This window comes from Passer domesticus, chromosome 6, assembly GCF_036417665.1.
Source record: "Passer domesticus isolate bPasDom1 chromosome 6, bPasDom1.hap1, whole genome shotgun sequence".
Taxonomy (NCBI): Eukaryota; Metazoa; Chordata; class Aves; order Passeriformes; family Passeridae; genus Passer; species Passer domesticus.
The window spans coordinates 52,365,611-52,386,423 of NC_087479.1; the positions used below are offsets into that span (position 1 = coordinate 52,365,611).

General features: G+C 38.6%; 1 protein-coding gene across 1 annotated transcript; it reads left to right on the forward strand.

The window, feature by feature from the left end:
• The first annotated feature begins 58 nt into the window (after positions 1 to 58).
• Positions 59 to 20,263, forward strand: CTR9 (CTR9 homolog, Paf1/RNA polymerase II complex component). The gene is made up of 25 exons (XM_064425494.1): positions 59 to 118; positions 1,852 to 1,950; positions 2,692 to 2,931; positions 3,305 to 3,422; positions 4,005 to 4,094; positions 5,392 to 5,540; positions 7,837 to 7,944; positions 8,447 to 8,554; positions 8,677 to 8,913; positions 9,650 to 9,739; positions 9,843 to 9,971; positions 10,076 to 10,259; positions 10,842 to 10,930; positions 11,184 to 11,369; positions 11,541 to 11,628; positions 11,856 to 12,004; positions 14,034 to 14,150; positions 14,316 to 14,461; positions 15,871 to 15,942; positions 16,784 to 16,919; positions 17,338 to 17,484; positions 17,916 to 18,073; positions 18,403 to 18,499; positions 18,822 to 18,934; positions 19,187 to 20,263. Exons 1-25 carry the CDS (start codon positions 74 to 76, stop codon positions 19,590 to 19,592), a joined length of 3,501 nt encoding a protein of 1,166 aa, XP_064281564.1. The 5' UTR covers positions 59 to 73; the 3' UTR covers positions 19,593 to 20,263.
• Positions 20,264 to 20,813: the final 550 nt, after the last annotated feature.

Sequence of the window (20,813 nt, forward strand, 5' to 3'; positions counted from 1 at the left end):
CGCTGCCGTGAGGGGAAGTGCGCGCGGCGGCCCCGGCCCGGCGAGTGGCGGCTCCGGCAGCGCTGTCGCCAAGATGTCGCGGGGCTCCATCGAGATCCCTCTCCGGGACACCGACGAGGCGAGTCGGGCGCGGGGAGGCGGCGGGGCAGGGCAGGGAGGGCGATCCGAGCCGGGGCGCGGGCGGTCGCCGCTGCCGCCCGTGGTCGTGCCCCGGGCTCGGGGCGCGAGTGTCGCTCGCAGCCCCCGAGCCGGGGTCGCAGGTGCGACTTGATGTGTCAGCGTCTCTTGGTGTTCCTCAAGCAGTGCATAGACACAGGCAGGGCAGAGGACCCTCTCTGTAAAGTTATTTCACCGTGGGGCTAAAAACTTAATTTAACTTTATTTAAGGTACACTGTCACAAGCCGAGGTTAGAAAGGTTCAGGAGAAGTATGTGGAGATTTGCGGCGTATAACAAAGTTTGACATTAAGTCATTCCATGGCAAATACTAAATTAATAGTGTAGCTAAGTAAGGTGCTGAAACATAATGCTTACAGGTTGAAGAATATTCTCTGTGAAAATCTGACTCCCTGCTCTTCTGTATACATACACATATCATACATGTATACACATATACGTGTACACAGAGACATTCATATATGCACAAATATATATACAGAAACAAATTTCTGTATGGCTGCCATTGAGGTTTTAAGTCTCACAAAATTGCTTTATTCTGTGGTGTTTACATGGTCGGGACATTTTCTTCTGCGACAGAAATTTCTGTCTGAGGTGTCAACATGAATTGTGATCTTGGATCCCAAAGTTCTGAATTAATCACTAGTGAATGCAGTAAAATACCCCTCCACTCACTCCTGCTCTCTTTTACTTCTATGTTTACTTGCTGTGTTGCTAATACCTATTTCTCATTCATAACTATTTTAGTTGATGTTATCTGTCAAACAGGAGGTGCTATGCAAGATAAAACTAAAATGAGTCAAAGTTAAGCAGAAATATTTTTGCTGGTATTCTAAAGTCTTGTGTAGTCAAAGCTAGAAGCCTTTATGAACTGAGTTGCTCTAATTCAGCCTACAGAGAAGTCCCAGCATTGGTAATCAGCATACAATAACTGCCCTTCTTTCTTGTAAAATGAACTTGTAACGCAGATGACTCATTATTAAAGGCAGCATGGCTGAGTAAGGTGAACTAACAAGCAGTTAAATTGTGTTCCCAAATATCCCATCTGGGGAGTACCTGTTTCTTTTTCCTCATTTTATAATATCAGAAGATTGTTAGATCAGCATGGGAGGCTAATACTCACAAAACAATGCCTGAATGATGAAAAGTTCTTGATGTCATTTGCTGCTCATAGCTACAGTTGTGAATATTTAGAAATTTAGCTGCTTCAGTAGTTCTTTAATTTCCTAGGGCATAAAGGTGACTTTAAAAAATTTCAGGAAGCTAAGTCTTAGATACTGATTTTCTGACACCAGATGACTTGGAAAACTTTGTCTCTGAGCTAGATCTCTGTATTACCTGTAGGAAAAGTTTTTGAAAGTCAGCAGTGTGCAGTCAAGTTGATTATTAGCTGATTCTGAGCATGAAGTCCATAGTGAAAGAAGCTGAATTAGGATCTCTGCTTGTTCTCCCTCACTTGTATTCCAAACATTGGTTTGTCTTTTCTCTAAAGAGAGGCCATCAATTTTATCTTGTACAGAATGCAATATATTACCTCTCCTTTCTTTGTCCATAACCTTGTTTAAACACAAATCATTATTTATGTTTTGTGCTCTGACAGGTCCAGTTTCCTTTGAGCTCAGTGACAATGTTTTTAATGCTTTGTGAAATGATGATCTGTGTTGTTTGGTTCTAGGTTATTGAGCTTGACTTCGATCAGTTGCCCGAGGGGGATGAAGTTATAAGTATCCTGAAACAGGAGCACACCCAGCTGCACATATGGATTGCCCTAGCGGTCAGTATAGATACACATTGTGTGTTTAAATACTGTATTCATGTTATCAAATCATCATTTCCAGTTCCATACCCTTATAACCAGTGCTAACTGAGTTCCAAACAGGTACTTTATGGGGTCTTTCAGTCTTTGATTCTAGGCCAGATGTTTCTGATTGACATATGCATATTAGGGTTTAAATTTAACTCTTTTTCATGAAACAATGCCTCTTGAGGGTTGCTTTCTATGGTTTTTTTCCCCTCAATCCCTAGTTTTCCTGGTTTGTGCCTTTGATTAAGTGCTTCATGAAGTATCTACACTGTGGAAAGTATGGTTAAATGTCAAAATGTCAAAGAACTTCAGAGGAAGACCAGTGGATTCTTCTTATAAATAGCTCAAAAGATTGTGTTTTAAGGTGGTGAGGCACTGGCATAGGTTGCCCTTAGAAGTTAAGGATACCCCATCCCTGGAAGTGTTCAAGGGCAAGTTGGATGGGCCTTTGACCATCAGGAAAGTGTCCCTGCCCATGGCAAGGTGGTTGGAATGATATAATCTTCAAGGTCCTGTCCATCCCAGGCCATTCAGTGATTTTAGGACAGAAAAATATTTGGTATTATGAGAAAACCTTTCTCTGGTGATACATACATTTATTTCTGGTTTATCCCTGCATCCTAGAAAAAGAGTGTGTGATACCTAAAGCATCAGCTTGGTATGTTCTGTACTCGCTGGAGTGGTGTTGTGTGTTAAAACCGTGTTTTGTAGCTGGAGTACTACAAGCAAGGCAAAACAGAAGACTTTGTGAAGCTGCTGGAAGCTGCCCGCATCGATGGCAACCTGGACTACAGAGACCACGAGAAAGACCAGATGACATGTCTGGACACCCTGGCAGCCTACTATGTACAGCAGGCTCGCAAGGAGAAGAACAAAGACAACAAGAAGGAGCTCATCACCCAGGCCACCCTGCTGTACACTATGGCTGACAAAATCATCATGTACGATCAGGTAAAACTGATATCTGATCCAAAAAAAGACATTTTTGTAAGTTAGTGATTGTAAAGAAAACAAGTATTGATTCACTAAAGGGAAGCTTTAGAAACTAGAAACTGCTCAGATTTTAAAGTGACGCGTAAGCAAAACTTGTACCTGAAGTGTGTGTGGTGCCACCAGGAATAATTCTGTCTAGTTTGGCACACCTGATAGAACTACTTCAGTCAGCTTGGGAGATGGGGAAGGAAGAATTGGTATTGTCTAGCTTGATAAATGTAAGAGAAATAATTTCATTGTTAAAAGAATTATTAATCAGTTAATCTTTCACATAGTCCAAACTTCATATGTTACAGAGATAAATGTATTGCAAATTCTTTACCTTGTCCAGAATCACTTGTTGGGAAGAGCCTGCTTTTGCCTGCTTGAAGGTGATAAGATGGACCAAGCTGATGCACAGTTCCACTTCGTGCTCAACCAGTCTCCAAATAATATTCCTGCCCTACTCGGTACGAGGTTATGGATATTTGTAAAAATCTGGTCTTGGGTTGAGTTTTGGAATGAATTATGTGCTTAAGAGGGTGTCTGTAGAGAGAATGTGTTCAAGACACACATGGCAGAGAGTAATTAAAATTTGGGAAATACACATAGGTGGAAGAGCTAAGAAAATGCAGTGCTAGCTGGCATCTTCTGAGACCCATGGGCATACATCCAGTCCAGCTATTTGTGCTTCCCCTGGTGGTGGCAGTGAAGCTGGACACTCTGTTAAGGGTGAAGTTACCACTTGTGAGGGGTCAACAGACTGTACACTTGTAATTTAAGTTGTTTACTAGTCTCATTAAGTATCTTTCCTCTGGGCCAATAAAGAATTAAGTTTCTGCAGAAAAATATGAAAATGTAAATTTAATGTGTTTTCATGTTTGCTTTTTTCACATACTTGACATCATCAAATCTAACAAAAGTTGTCATTGTCTGAATTTTCTGTTAGTTTTTATCTGTAACTTTTGAAAATGGGCCCAGTACAAGTTAACCAAATAATACCTGAGTTTCTGGTTTATAATCTTGCTTTTATTCCTGGTGTGTTCTAACAGGTAAGGCATGCATTTCTTTCAACAAGAAGGATTATAGAGGAGCCCTTGCCTACTACAAGAAAGCACTGCGTACCAATCCAGGCTGCCCAGGTAAGACAGAAAGTGTTTGCTACTGGGGATAATTGCTCTGCTTGCAAACTACCTCAGGTCTTCCTAATTCAAATTCAAAGGGCATTTTTGTGGTCTATATCTGTCAAAAGAACCCCAACCCTCATTATAGAGGGATTTAGGCATTTATTGACTTGAAGTATTTCTTTTTTCTGTATTAGTCCATCTGTACATAATATTTAGAGAAGGAAGTTGGGTTTAGGAAAATACTGTTCTTTTTTTAAGTATTACCTTTTAAAGAGGTATTAGAAGATGGAATTCTGCATGTAAGAGAAATTAAAGTTGTATGGGGAGGGAGGAAACTGTTCAAAACTCTTGCAGAATTTCTTTCACTGTAAACTCTTGGAATAAGGCTTCAGAAATGACATAACAATAATAAAACAAGACATAAAAAGCAAAATTCTACTTATAGTGCATGATGTGAGTTTTCCTGGTCTTGTATTATTTTCTTTACGCAAAAATCTGGGAAAGTGATTTTTAATGACTGTAAAAGTGATACATGGGATTTAGATACATTAATTCAGGGTATTTACATTAGGATCATAAATACTTGAAAGTCTCTTGAGAGACGTGATAGACTTTGCCATAACCTGTCTGAGAAAAAATTTATTGCAAAGTTGATGTATGGTCTGCTTTACCATAAGATTGATTGCTACAGAAGCCTTACTTTTCAACAAACATTTTTCCTTTGCTCCCCTTTTTCTGATGGACACAGGTTTGAAACTGCTGTTTGTAAATTCTCTGTACTCTTAGAACGCAAGCAGTCTGAAAGAGCAGTATGATGTGAATTTTCTGTATTAGTCCATCTGTACTTGGTCATGGAAGTTGGAGGATGATAAACAGCATGTGGATTAGTTATCATTTGAGGAGAAATGCCAGCTAACTTGTTTATTCATCTGTGTTTTCTGAAGACCTGCTAGTTTGGGGTGAACTTAACTTGCTTAAGGAATGTCCAGCCCTTCCATCTGGCAATTTTTAATGTTTTTCTCTTATTATTTTTTAATACATTCACATAAAAGAAATTTTTTATTTGTTTGGCATTGTACTCTCTGGGAGATAGCTCAGTGTCCTGGGGTTTATGAAGAAATAAAGTCTTACTAAATACATTCAAGTTCATTTTGTGGCCAGCCAAGTGTGGGCTGCTGCCTTGAAAAACAGCAGATTGTTAGATGGCTTTAAGGAACTATGAAAAACTCTGCTTTCACTCCAGGTTGTGGGAAAAAAAAAAGACATAAAGTTGAAACTTTGGGATTCTGAATGGTGTCGTGTTGTTCTCTAGCCGAGGTTCGGTTGGGAATGGGGCACTGCTTTGTGAAACTGAACAAGCTGGAAAAAGCTCGCTTGGCCTTCAGCAGGGCTCTGGAGCTGAACTCCAAGTGTGTCGGGGCCTTGGTTGGACTGGCTGTTCTGGAACTCAATAATAAGGAGGTGGGTCTGACTTAGCAGGAGTCCATACTCAGTTCACTTCCTTCTAGCTTAAAAAAGCAAATTTTTTTATTCTTTCAAAGATAGTCCAGTTTTAAAATGGGCAATAACTTTTATGGTTCAATAATTTTAAATGTCTGCTACTATTGAAAGATATTATAGATATGTGCTTGTGACATGAGCAGCACATTCTGAATAGCTTTCTTCTGTTGTTAAAAATCTTCTATTCTGTTATTTATGGAAAAGTTAGGTACAGAAAAACAGTGCTAGGTTAACTGTTTCATTTAAAACAATAAAACTCCATGGTGAGATATGTGAAGGAAAGTCAAGGTAAAAGACATATTCCCAGGAGGTTAGGTCAAGTTTTTCAGAAGTTTAGGAGTTAAGAACAAATTTTCAAACAAGTTTCAAAGTTACATTCAGGCATGCATGCTGCATGGCAAACCAAAGAGTAGGCAAGAAGAAATTTTAACTGGGCTGATAAAAGTACAATTAAGTGGTGATCAACCTTTCTAGGTATTGTATCACTAGAAAAATGCATGCAAATATAGCTTAGTTGGGATCATAAATTCCTTAGCATGGATTAACCATCTCAGATATTATCACTGGAGGATGAGACCCTTAAGTGATTTTTAAAAAATAAATACTGTAACATAATTGTATGTGGCTAAAATTTACTGTGCTGCTTTCTATAGTTCCCTAGAAAGATATTTTGTTAGCACAGAATGTCTGAAAATTTTCTTGGTTTACTACTTCATGGGGAAAAAAGAAAACTGTTATTACTTCCATGAAGAAGCTAAAAAAAAAAAATGGGCGTAAGAGGTTTTTTCATAAAACTACAGAAAGGACCAAAAATATTCTAAAGTCAAATTTTAATAAATTCCACAGATGAGAAATTGATGACATTTGGTATCTTTCTCTTTCTTTTCCTGAATATCTTTTGACTGAAGTCAAGGGATGAGCCCACTCACCTGAAGATTCAAAAAGCTGTGATTAAAAGCTGAGCCACTCAAAGATATTTTGTGTTCTTTCTAAGAAATATATCATCTGTGCTTTACTTCAAACTGTTCTCACAACTTCATAGTAAAAGTTAGTGTAACACTGAAGAGTTGACACAGGGATGGGAGAACACTCTGGGGAAAAGAGCCTCTTTGAGTATCAGACTAATTGGTATCTTTTTTGTGCTTAGATATGTCTAATGTTTCTTCTTCCTAGAAGATGTTATGATGTCAGATCAGGGTTGAGATCACACTCATTGAGGTCTGTCTGATCTGTTTTTCTTAAATGAAAGCACTTAGAGCTTTGGGACTTCTACCCATCTACTGGTTTGGGTTAAAGTTGGACATCAGACTCAAGGTGTTGGAGAACTTGGACAAATTCTCAGTGTGATTATAAACCACATTAACCTTTGAAAATGAAGGCAGGAAAGATTCAATATCTCCTTATACAGGTGTATTGTTATGTCAGGTTTGGAAAGACTGCATCTGTTCAAACTGAAATTGATTTTTTGGCTGCCTTCATGTTATGTTTTAACCTCTTAAAACCTAATCTGTTCAATAAGACAGCTTTTTTCTCATCATAATTACAAAGTAAAGCACAGCTGTTAGATGATTCCTTGATAGCATTTTTGGTGCTTCTGTTCAGAAATAAATACAGATTAAGTTGACTTGCTTGTGATACAGATTTCATGGTTGTCCTAAATAAAGAGCAATTATTTTATCAGTTGTGGATTTGAACTTGGAGGTAAATCACATTTTTTACCATGGGAAGCTTTCTTTAAGGTTTAAAGCTTCTTTAGAAAAGAGTAAGTTGATGCAATGATATTTCTATATAAACACCTCAAACTTGCACTGATTTTAAAATGAGATCTAAAGTTGTTGTTTAGAATTTAAACATGAAAATATCTTCATTCCACTGTTGAATGAATGGGTAAAACATTGAAACCTAAACCAAACAGGCACTGGGACACTGAAGAGTAGAAGGAGCAGAAGGAAAGCTGTCAGGCTGTGAGTGTGACATGTCAAAGGACATCCACACTAAGTCTTTTGGGGTTTTTTGCCTTTTTTTTCCCTAGAAAGTCCTGCTGTGCTCTTTTCCATCCCTGTATGAGAGCTTCATTTCCCATTTTCCACATGTATGCTGGAGGAAGAAAAGGCAGTAGCTGAATTTACTCTTCTTTTGTGAGCTCAGTATGGTGTTGTCAGAAATCCTGAGCAGCCTAGACTGAAAAATGGTTTTGAAGATGGTAATAAGATACAGATACTGAGGTGCTGCTGATACCTGTCATTGTTTCATTTAGGCTGATTCCATCAAGAATGGTGTTCAACTCCTCTCTAGGGCTTACACAATTGATCCCAGTAATCCAATGGTGTTGAATCACTTGGCTAATCACTTCTTTTTCAAGAAGGTAAGCAATCACTGACATTTTACAGTTAAATGCTTGATAACCTCTTAACAGTAAGAATTCTAGTGCTGGATTCAAACACATTTCATCAGATGCCCAATATCTGTTAATCTAGATGAAGAAATGTGAGGTTTTTGGCCTGAATATTTTATGAACCTTTCTGAAGAAAACCAAGAAAGGTACACTTACTTAAATCAAAATCAAGTTTGTGTCCTGAAGGGGTTTTGGGATTTTGATGTTTGGAATTGGGTTTTTTTGGTTGGTTGAGGTTTTTGTTGGTTTGTTTTTCCCCCTCCTCACTCTTCCATGCTTTAAAATATGAAATAGAGAAAAGAATAGTAGTGGCTAAAACTAAAATCTGTTGTTATTTAGTCAGTGCTGTGACTAAAGACTGGTTATAATTTCCAGCTATCCACGTTTAAATCATAAAATCATTTGACCATAAATAAAGTGAAGCCTTCCAAATCTCATTTAACTTCCTTTTTTTTTTTTTTTTTTTTGTCAGGACTATGGTAAAGTACAACACTTGGCTCTTCATGCTTTCCATAACACAGAAGTGGAAGCGATGCAGGCAGAGAGCTGTTACCAGCTGGCGAGGTCTTTTCACGTGCAGGTAGGGCAGTTCTTAAAAGTCCCCTTTGAGCTCACATTTTGAAAAAGTCTCTGTTATGAAAGTTCATGCAAAGGTTGCCTCTAAAAACACTGACTGTTCTTCATTTAATTCCTTTTAATTAGGAAGATTATGATCAAGCTTTCCAGTATTATTACCAGGCCACTCAGTTTGCCTCATCTTCTTTCGTACTTCCGTTTTTTGGATTGGGTCAAATGTACATTTATCGAGGGGACAAAGAGAATGCTTCACAATGCTTTGAAAAAGTCTTGAAAGCCTATCCTAACAATTATGAGACTATGAAAATCCTTGGATCTCTTTATGCAGCTTCAGAAGACCAGGAGAAACGGGACATTGCAAAGGTGAGTTTTCCTTCCACCAGCATGTGTTTATTTGCAAGAGTAGAACTTAGAAATCAGACTTGAAATCAGATTGTTCCTTAAGTTGAATAAAACTCAGGGTTAGGTGGCTGTAGATATGGAGTATTTCATATTGGCTGTCATGAGGGGTCTTCCTGACTGAAGAGTCACAGCTTCTGGACAGAACTGAGACTACACTAGGCTCTGGGTAAAGCATGTCCAGGAACTTAGAGAAGCTCCAGCCTCATGTCTCTATTCGGTATGTGAAAAGGGCAGAATTCTTTCCACATATATATATACAATTGTCTGAAGATGGGAAGTTAGCTTATGATTTCCTGAAGAGAGCAAATCAGCTGGTAATTTCCAGAAAGCACTTGTCCCGTCTGGGATTATGTGGAAGGACAGTGATTTTTTTTTTTTTTAATGAAGGCTATTTTAAATCTAATGTTGGGTAGATAAATGCAAAAAATGTTAGACATTTCTCTAGCTTTTCATGTTGGTGTAATAGCCTTTGTTTCTCTAAGGCTTGAAGCAGGTGTTCTGGTCTACAGAAGAATAGAATGATGAAGGAAGAAAACTAATGCAGATTTATTACTGTGCAGATGTTTAGGATGTTTGCTTCTGCAGTATGGTCTATCTTTCTAGTGTTAAGGTGAATGCCTTCACTCTTTCTTTGATTTCCATTTTTTTCAACAGGCTGTGTGTCTTTGAAGTGACATAATTATCTTCTGTTTTTCAGGGGCATTTAAAGAAAGTCACGGAACAATATCCTGATGATGTAGAGGCATGGATTGAGCTAGCCCAAATTCTAGAACAGACTGATATACAGGTATTATTAATACACACTTGGTGAATTATTTGTGTGCTTTTCATAAGAGCGTATAGGGCTCATTCTTTTCTTTCTTTCATCCATTTTCTGTTTCTTTCCAAAGGGTGCTCTGTCAGCCTATGGAACAGCCACACGCATTCTGCAGGAGAAAGTACAGGCTGATGTCCCTCCAGAGATCCTGAATAATGTGGGTGCCCTGCACTTCAGGCTGGGAAACCTGGGAGAGGCAAAGGTATGCAGTTACTCCCAGTTTGGATGGTGTTTCTTGATCACACAGAAGTTTTTCTTGCAGGACATTCTGGAGTGCTTCATTGCTCTTTTCTTTCTGTACTTCAGAAATACTTCCTGGCATCGCTGGATCGTGCAAAAGCAGAGGCTGAGCATGATGAGCATTACTACAATGCCATCTCTGTGACAACATCCTACAACCTTGCCAGGCTCTATGAGGCCATGTGTGAATTTCATGAAGCAGAAAAGCTCTATAAAAACATTTTGAGAGAACATCCAAATTACGTTGATTGTAAGGAACATTTGGTATTTCAGTTCTACAGCTGTCCTTATAATACCAAAAATCTTCTGGTTGGCAGTGTCTTCTGCTCTCCTTATGTCTGTCTTCCCTTGTTTTCACAGTAGTGTTGGCCTGATCTGTGCTATTTGCCACAAGCTGCAGCACCCATCATGTCCCAGCCTCATTTGTAGCCTTTTCCCTGCTTATTTTCCATTGTCACCTGCAGATACCCTTCCCAAAGCTTGTGGAGATGGGAGAGCTATTTAAAGTGGAGGAAGGAGAATTATGTAACAGATGGATCCTTATTTCTTTGCAGTTTTTTTCAGTTGTCTTTAACTTATGAAGCCAATTTAACACAATTTACAATACTCTTAACTATTCAAAACCTGCAGTTTTTATATGGCCATCATGGGTGCAAGTTCCTCTTTGCATCATATTTCTCATTGTGAATAGAATATGAAAGGTGTCTTACTGTCCTTAGCTGATCAAGAGAAAGATTACTTTTGAAATTGGTGCACAGATAATATTTTCTTTGTTCAAGATGACTTTGACCTGTTCCCTGATTTTTATTTCATTTTCTATCTTTATTGTCAGGTTACTTGCGCTTGGGAGCTATGGCCAGGGATAAAGGGAATTTTTATGAGGCTTCTGATTGGTTCAAAGAAGCACTTCAGATCAATCAGGTTTGTAACCTTATAAGTGTTTAACATTAAAACACTCTAATAAGTTAACTTAAAATTTAATTTTACACTTTTTGTGTTTTTCATTTGATTAAACTAGGGGAAGAAGAGAGAGCTGCCAGATCTGCTCTCTGTGTTTTGTTTGGGGTTCTTTTGAATGTGGAATTATGTTTAAGAGAGTAATACTTTATATTGGAAAAAGAACCCTTGCAAAGGAAAAGAGTGCTTTTGTAACTTAAAGTGAATTTTTATTTAGGATCATCCAGATGCCTGGTCTCTGATTGGCAATCTTCACTTGGCTAAACAAGAGTGGGGTCCAGGACAGAAGAAATTTGAAAGAATATTGAAGCAGCCCTCCACACAAAATGATACTTATTCCATGCTGGCTCTTGGCAACGTCTGGTTGCAGACTCTCCATCAACCCACAAGAGACAGAGAAAAGGTAATGGGCATCTCTCTGCCCTGTGTGTGGGTTTGTTTGTTTATTTTCTGTATGTTATTAGCTATTCAGAACCTCTTTTTAATGCGTGTTTGGCATCTTCTAGTTCATGGGTAGATCTTTTAATACCCCACTTTAGAAGTGAGTGATGAATTGGGGCATTTCTTTCTGCAGGAGAAACGTCACCAAGACCGTGCATTAGCTATCTACAAGCAAGTCCTCAGAAATGACCCAAAGAATTTGTATGCTGCTAATGGCATAGGTGAATATCAGACTCTAGTTTTGCTTCAGAGGTGATCATATTCTTAAGTTTCATGCTTTAATAAAGAATTGTTTTTTCAGGGCCTGAGCACTGTAGAGTGGCAGGAAATGGCAGCTGTGTCAGTTTTTGAAGGGGCACTTCATTGAGGCAGTATTGAATTTTCTGTGGTAGGAATGCACAGTGAATGAACCTGGAAGCTCACCCTGTCCATATTCCTCTCCCCTCAGGAGCTGTCTTGGCACACAAAGGATATTTCCGTGAAGCTCGTGATGTTTTTGCCCAAGTGAGAGAGGCCACAGCAGATATCAGCGATGTGTGGCTGAATTTGGCACATATCTACGTGGAGCAGAAGCAGTACATCAGTGCTGTGCAGATGGTAACATCTCCACACTGAACTACCGCCTGTCTTGGCTCAGATGACTTCTAGATGTCTCTCTGTTGTCAGGGCAGCTGGGAAAGTTTCTGAGCAGTGTTTTAACACCTTCTAGGCCTACTTCTAACAATCTGTTGGCTGTCAAGTCTAGATTTAGTAACAGACTGCCAAATGTGGGTGGGGGGTAACAAAGCACTTACCATCTTTTATACTTTTTTGTGGTAGTAGGGTTAGAATTTTGGTTGTGGAATAAATTATTAGCCAGGGGGTTTCAGTCAGTGTAGTTACTGTATGTGATTTACATGCAGATGTTTCCAAAGTAAATAGATACAATTTGCTGCTGGGATTTTCTTTTAAATATCAACAATTCCTATTTTTGTTCTTGTAAATGATCACAGGAATACTTTAAAAGCTGTCTTAAAAGCTTACTGGGCTGTAATTTCACTCACCACAATTAAAATCACAAAATAATTAATGTTGAAAGAAATCTGTTGAGGTCAGCTAGTTTAACCTGACCTGCCCAAGCAAGTAAATGTTCAAGTGTCAACCTATTCTGAGTAAATTGACTCAATTAGCTGATGAAAAGCATACAAATAAGCTTAAAAGCACAGCATATGTTGAGCAGGACAGAAACTAAGAACCAACTTGTGTCATTTAAGATGAGTCCTTATTGAGGCTGAAAGACACTTCATTCAGAGCTATTCTGGAGCTTTTTGTGGTGCTTAGTAAAGAAGTGTTACTGGGCCTTTCTTACATGCTCAGGAGCTCAGTAGTCACTGTCCTCCAGTGAACTATTGTTAGCAAGCTTTGCCAACACAGTCACATTCACTCTGTTGTGCTTGAATGGGGTCTGTTGTTCTTTTAGCACTTTGACTATTTTTATTGACAAAAAGCCTAATGAAAACCTCATTCTAGCAATTGTTTGAGCAGTGAATTACAGTGGGGAAGTGGGTATCACTTTCACCTGTCGATTTGGGAGAAAAAATATTTTACTCATTTGCTAATTTAAGAAAAGGTGTTACTAGAAATGTGTTTGTTTACTGAAGTGTTTTATTGTTCCCTGGGTTTTGCTATGCAGTCACAGTGTGAAATACATTCTATTGGATTCAAAGGGAGACAAATTGAAATTACTAGCCCAGCTTAGTGCAGCCACAATAATTATCCTTCTGAGTTCTCTACCCTAAAGCATACAAATCTGAGGCAGGTTTGAGCTAAACACAAAATCTTGGATGCTGAAGGTGCTCACAACACAGTGAGATCCAAGAGTAACAACCTCAGGTGTTACAGTTGAGGGCAATTTTTCAGTACTTGAGCTGCAAATAAAACTTCCTTTGTATTCCTTAATATTTTGGAGGCTTAGAGAGGGTGAAGGGTTCCTTGAGAAAAGAGTACATCAAACAGAAGGTGCTTTTAACTGAAAATGATAACATTTGCTATCTTTTAAGCCTTTAATTCTAGACCCACAGAAGTTATAGTAACAAGTCATCTTTTACACTTCAGAGAAACTGATATCCCTTGGCATGGCCATGTTCCTCAGCTGGGTGGACAGAGCAAAGTTGAGTTATCTGGAAAGTCTGAATTTTTTTTTTTAACTAATTACATCAGATATGTAGAATTAGTATATTAGATATATTTCAATTTGTAAAATATCTGATATGAATAAAGGAAATAGATCGTTTATTCCCCACACGTACTGTGGAGAATATTTGAGTGATCTTAAAATGGGTCATGTTGGTTTGACTTTATTGCAGTAAATGCTACTTTAAAAAGTATTCTTTTGTACTTAAGACCTACAGAGCCTTCTGGGCTGCAGCCAGTTTCTAGAAAAAAGCAGGTACTTGCTATGGAATAGGAGAGAGAACATTCTGATCACTGAAAAGGAGGCATCCGTGTAGCATAACACACTTCTTTAAAAAACAAAAGGCATATTAGCAGTAATGCTTTTTAGGAATATAAACATTTACTGGGGTTACCTAACCAAAATAACAAATCACTGTCGCCTTTTATTTTGATTTTTTTTCTTTTATTTCAGTATGAAAACTGCCTCAGAAAGTTCTATAAGCATCAAAACACTGAAGTGTTGTTATATTTGGCCCGGGCGCTGTTTAAATGTGGCAAATTACAGGAATGCAAACAAACTTTGTTAAAGGTATGGATCTAGAACATCATGGATCACAATAAAATTGCTGTTAGTTGATGTGGGTTTGTGTTTCTTTAAATTTGGTGATCTGGGGTTGAAATGATGGTGTTTATTCTCTTTATGCCATTTCTGCATCACGCTGTAGCTTATCTTAAAAGTATGGGTTTTTTCCAGGCCAGGCACGTGGCTCCAAGTGATACAGTCCTCATGTTTAATGTGGCTTTAGTGCTGCAAAGACTTGCTACCTCTGTCCTGAAAGATGAAAAAAGCAACCTGAAGGAAGTGCTTAATGCTGTGAAAGAGCTGGAACTTGCCCACAGGTAAAGATCATTTGTTTCTAATCCTTATAATCCATGTTGTTGTCCCTTTATAGTGTACTTGCAGTATTGAACACAAATCTGGTTAGAAGAGCAATCATCTTCTACGAGGCACTGTGTAATTCTAGAGTTTCTAGTAGGAAACCAAAATATTGGGCCTGACAAAACTGTGTGTTCAGATTTTGTTCCAGAACCAGTTTTCTTTGACTAGGTGCCAATATCTGTTTCTCAAAGAGTTTTGTTATTGCTGTGACCAAGATGCTCTTCTTCCCAGAAATGCACAGTTGAAAAGATGTTGACAATTATTCTACAACTTGAATACTATTCTGTGGCTTCTTTTAAAGCAAACTCTAAGGCTTAAAAGCAAATCTGTTTATCTTACATAAGCATAATTAATGAGTGGCAGTCCCTTAAGACTAATTTCACCCTCCTTTTGGTAAGTAAAGTACTGTCTCAGTTTAATAACAGAAGCAGTTTCTTAAGTGCATTTGAAATATTTTTGTTCTGTTTAAAAAACAATAATAGAAGATTTTGTGCAGACCCTGGTGTAATTAATGTGATCCAGTTGTCACCATCCTTGAACAGAGCTTTCAACCATTTATCCTGCTCCTAGATGTAGCTGGTGCATGATTTGTGCATTCCTAGCTCTGCTGTCACATTGGGGATAGAAGTTCTGACTTAAATTTAATGAGAAGCTGATTATTTATTGTCTTGAAGAAGTTGCATGAATTTATTTTTGCCTATTAACTAAAATTTTTGGAACATACTCTGCACAGTCTAGACCTCAAGCAAAGAATTATTATATTCATATACCCAAGAATTTGAGTCTAGCACAAAAACACTTCATTTGAAATGTGTCTGAGGGTATGTGGGAAGAAACTGTGGCAATCTTGAAAGTTAGATTTTTTCTTTTAAATAGGAGAAACTTTTCAAAGCACTGATCATCTTAACTCACTAACTACTTGGAAGTTTGTTGTATTCCCAAGGGCCTATCCACTTGGTCAAGGAGGCTGTTCTGCAAGGATTTTTGAATCTTGAGATAAGAGAATTTTCCTTCTCTTATGCTGAATTCAGGCATGTAATCTGTGACAGATAAATCAATCTGTTGGGGTCAGCAGTGTTCTTACTGGTAGGAGCCAGCAAATGAAATCTCAGAACTCTCTTTAGAATTTTTCCTCTCCACAATGGTTTTAGAATGCTTTAGATTTGGAGTACTCTGGATGCACTTTTTAACTGTTAAAAGGTGCTGTATTAAAAGCTGTTGGCACAGAGGAAATGGGTGGGATTTCCTCATGTGTTGAGTTTTACACGTTTGTAATTCAGGAGCAAATGCTTTGTTTTAAGGCAAAATTGCAGTAAATATGTAAGTAATGCTATCTTTGCTTACTTTGGTTTCTTGTGATTTCCTCCAGGTACTTCAGTTACTTGAGTAAAGTAGGTGATAAGATGAGATTTGACTTGGCACTTGCTGCTACAGAAGCCAGGTAAAAATTTAAAAATTTTAAAAAACAACCCACAAATCCTTCATTCAGATTCTAACTGAAATATTTTTGTCCTGGTTTTTGTTGGGTTTTTTGGTTGTTTTTTTTTTTTTTTAGTAATAAAACTAGATTCCAAAATTTCAACTGTGGGTTTATTAGAACAGTAGAAATGCAAATGCAGGGTCACTCCATACAACTGTTTCATCCTTTTCCTGTGTTTCACTTCTGCACCTTCTTTTAAGATTTCCATAGCCCCATACAAATACCATGTGCTGACCATTCTGCACTGTACATCTGAATGTATCATTGAAGCACTTTGTGCACAGAAGAAAATGTCAATATTAAAATAAATGTCATTTTGGCATCAGCTAAGAGGGGGTTGAAAGTATCTTGCTTTAATGTTTTGTGTGACTTGGACACTTTATGCAACCTTAACTCTCACACTATTTGGTTTTTTAAGCTTGAATTTTGCCTTACCTTTCCAAGAAGGTTTGTTAGGTTGTTGTAATTAAATACAAGTTCTTATGAACCATACTTCTGAAGCTCTCCAAATTGGTTGGCATGATTCCTTTTATGTTCATGTGTGGGTTTTCTGTATATGAATTGGCTATGTTTGGAGTGTGAAGCAATATGTTCTGAAATGATCCACTGGAAGATAAATTAGCTTACTAAAAATGCTTTAATTTACTCAAAAATCTGCACTGCTCTTCTTTGTGCTATTTCAAGTAGCTGTTTTTTTAGTTCATTCAGGATATGAATGTAGTGTTGTGATGCAGGCACTTCATAAAAGCATTTCTTTTTGTGTTTGCTACCTTGCCTTACCCAAGAACCTTGGATTTTGCAGGCAATGCTCTGATTTACTGAGCCAGGCCCAGTATCACGTGGCTCGGGCACGCAAGCAGGATGAGGAGGAGAGGGAGCTGCGTGCCAAGCAGGAGCAGGAGAAGGAGCTGCTTCGCCAGAAACTGCTTAAAGAACAGGTTTCATTCCACCACAACCTGTATATTGCATTTTATAAGTGCACACAGTTTCAATATATGTGCTCCTGCTGCTCTGGGGTGGTACCCAGCAGCTGTTTTTCTTAGTCATAGTAAGTGCTAGCTGAAAATATTGCAGCTAACAGGTTTACTCTTACTTCCCCATAGCCTCAGAAATACTTAGTTGTATAATGAAATAAAATAGATATGCCAGGAGTTCTGCCATCAGACTTTTAGCTATTCTACCAGGGGCTTTTTTGTAGAAAACTTTTTTTTTTGCCATGTGCACCTTCTGCTGTGACAGAGAGCATCAAAAAGCAATTTTCCAGTCTCCTGACAGCAAATGATTTCTGTGTCTGCTGTTATAATCACCGTGGGGGTGCAAATACAATGGTAATGGTTGGCTTCCTTGGTGTTTCAGGAAGAGAAGCGCCTGAGAGAAAAAGAAGAGCAGAAGAAACTTCTGGAACAAAGAGCTCAATATGTGGAGAAGACCAAGAATATTCTGATGTTCACTGGTGAAGTGGAAGGATCAAAGGAGAAAAAACGTGGTGGCGGTGGAGGCAGGGTAGAACAGAATGTTTTAATCTCTTTTTTTGTTTTCTATTTCTTTTAAACATCTTTAATTTCCCCTTCTGATTTATAATCTCTTGCAGGAGCACAGGTTTTTAATTTCAAACTCCTAGGCTGTACTGAGTAAAATTCCACAGCTTTAATACTAAAATGTCAAAATTGGAAGCTAATACTTAGCAGTTCTGAGCGTGGTGGCTTCACTAAAATGTGTTCAATTGTTAAAATAACAGAAGATTATCTTATGTGCCAATTCTGAATCAGTTTCTAAATTATACCTTTCTGGTGCCAACTTTGCCATAGTTTCTAGAAGGTCTGTATTTTCATTTCTTCCAGAACATGTTCAGCTAAATTTCCATTTTGAATGTTTCCTGGTAGCTTTGTAGCTGGGATGTGAATAATAGGTTGTGCTGCCTGTGTTTCTTACAGCGTTCCAAAAAAGGAGCAGGGGAGTTTGATGAGTTTGTCAATGATGACAGTGATGAAGATCTGCCCATCTCTAGAAAGAAAAAGAAGAGGAAGGGCAGTGGCAGTGAACAGGATGGGGAAGAAGAGGAGGGTGAGAGAAAGAAGAAGAAGAGGAGGAGGTAACTGATACTTTAATCAATTAATTATTAATTAATGTCAATTTAATATTGTACTTCCCTGAGCAATAGGGAATAGTAGGGCTTTTAAGAAAATTCTCTGCAGTGTTTTGTAACAGTTTGAAAACGAACTCTTATCAAGAGGTCACATGGCTATTTTTTACTTTTTTACTAACGCATTGCACTTTATAAGACTTAAGCAACCACTCTGCAAAAGAAGTAGCAGTAACACTTGATGAACTGGACATTTCTTGAGACCAGTATTTTTGCATTTTTTAAGGGTTTTTTGCAATATTATGCTTCTTGCCATATAAAATGTGTTTCTGTTCAAGACCCCAGAAGGCAGAAGAGGGGAGTGATGACGAGGAACACGAAAACGGCCCGCGGCCTAAAAAGCGGCGACCACCCAAAGCAGAGAAGAAGAAGGCTGTAAGTTAAACCCTGAATAACTGCATCACTCTCTAAATAGGCATTTGGAGTTCAGCATTACCCTGGTCAAGAGAGATTTATTAGTGTTGAAAATTACAGCAAAACCTCCTGAAGCCAACTTAGAGTCTTAGAGCTTATTTTTATCCTACTCTCCTGTTGCTATTGCTGCTTCAAGGATGAAAAGGATATTTCCAAAGCCATCTAGAATTAAGTGATAGTAAATGGAAAATTTTTTAAAAGCTTGTCTGGTTTTCTGAACGTGTTTCTACATTTGGGCCCTGTGCCACATGAACAAGCAGCCCTTTGTTTTCCCCCTATACAGCCCAAACCAGAGCGTCTGCCTCCTTCAATGAAAGGAAAGATCAAATCAAAAGCCATCATTTCATCAAGTGATGATTCTTCTGATGAGGACAAACTCAAAATTGCTGATGATGGGTAAGAACCTTAATTAACTCTGTATGAACTTAGAGTTTCAGTGCATGCCTTCAAGAGAGAATGCAGTGTTAATGAGATAACACGAAGATAATTAGAAGTTTTTCATTGTACTTGCAACATCCCTTCCCAGTGCAAATTAATTCCACTGATTCCTCTAAAACTGGCATTACCCAAATCCTGGTGTCTTGCTTTATGTATCAGCTAAAGGGAACACCTTTTAATACCATTTTTTCCTTCTGCTTTTCCCCACAGGCACGCTAGAAATAGCAACAGTGATTCTGAGGAGGGGGAGCAGCAGCACAGCAAACGCATCGTTTCCGATAGCGACTCCGATAACAGGAACAAGTCTGGCAGCGAGGCAGGCAGTCCCCGCAGGTCCCGCGCGTCCGAGGAGGACTCTGACAGTGACAGGTCCCCGAGGAAGAGGCGGCGCTCGGACTCGGAGCAGTCGGACAATGAGTCCGTGCAGTCGGGGAGGAGCCGCGGCTCCGGCGGCTCCGAGAACGAATCGCGCCCGGCTTCGCGCAGCGCCGAGTCCGACAGGGACTCGGAGAGGGGCTCCGACCACGAGGGGTCTGCCAGAGCTTCTGGGAACGAGTCTGAGCCAGAGGCATCTAATGATGAGGGCTCTGAGGGGGGCTCAGATGACAGCGATTAGAGCTGAATTACAGACCATATTTTTAAAAACATGTAAATACATCTCAGTTACAGGGGAGATAGAATTTTTATATTTCAAAACTGTGATTTAAAGAACCTTAATGTTTTAGTAAACTGTTGTGAGACCTTTTTTGTGATTCTTTCTATTAGTTACTAATGGATGTTTCTCTGAGTTGGCTTATGGTGTATTTTTAAATTTAAACCACTGTAGGTGCACAGAATCTCTGTCGTGTAGTCAGCACACCGAGGATGGAATGCATGTAAAAACTATGGAACATAAAATCTCCTTAGGTGGTTCAGTGTGGCTGAAACTTTGTTCTGTGATTAAAGATGCATAGATGGATCTTAAAATCCTACCAGATGCAACAAAGAGCTATGGATATTTATCTTTTTCCTCACTTGGAGTAAAGGTCAGTAGGGAAGGTTTTCTTACTTTCTATTACAGAGTTAATGTGCCACAATGCAGCTCTTCTATGTTTTCAAAGGTTTGTTCTTTTGCTTCTGTTTTTGTGTTCAATCAGTTGAAAATGTGCAGATCTTAGAGAAATTTTATAAACTAGTGATGCAGATTTAGATGAAATATTTAAATTGGCTGGTAAAGACATTTGGGACAACTCTGTATTACTTGAGAAAGGTAAAGCTGCAAGTGTCACAATAAAATCTTCTTGCTTATTTGTTTGGAGTGATTTATTTTACTCCTTAGGAGGTATAAGCAGAATAACTGAAAATATTGAATTTGACAATGGAATCTCTTTGGAGGAGGTGGTCCTCCCTGTATTGTAAGTACATGGCTTTGGAACTAAGTCCTTTCACATAATGTGTTCAGGAATAACAATGAAAAATTGACTAAATCAGATTTCTCTCTGTGGTTCTGAAAAAAATCAGTTGTACCAGTCCAAGGAAATGTTTTCCTTTTTTCACTGGTCATTAATTCCTGCGTCAGGCATTTGCTAAGAGAGGATTCTGTAGGTCTGGATAGTGTATTGCTACCAGTTCTAATAGACTGTGTAAATATGTTGTCTTGTTTTTAGGAGACCTGGATTGTCACTACTGATAGTTACTTGAAGCACTAAGTGAAAGCGAAGTTTCCCATGCTGCTATTTCTGGTTTGTTGTGAGCATGAGCTGTTCTCATTGTGGATGGGTTTGTTCCTGTGTTTATGGGCTGTTGGTAACCATAGCAGACAGCAGAATGCAGAACACTCGAGATGTCTTTCTTTGTG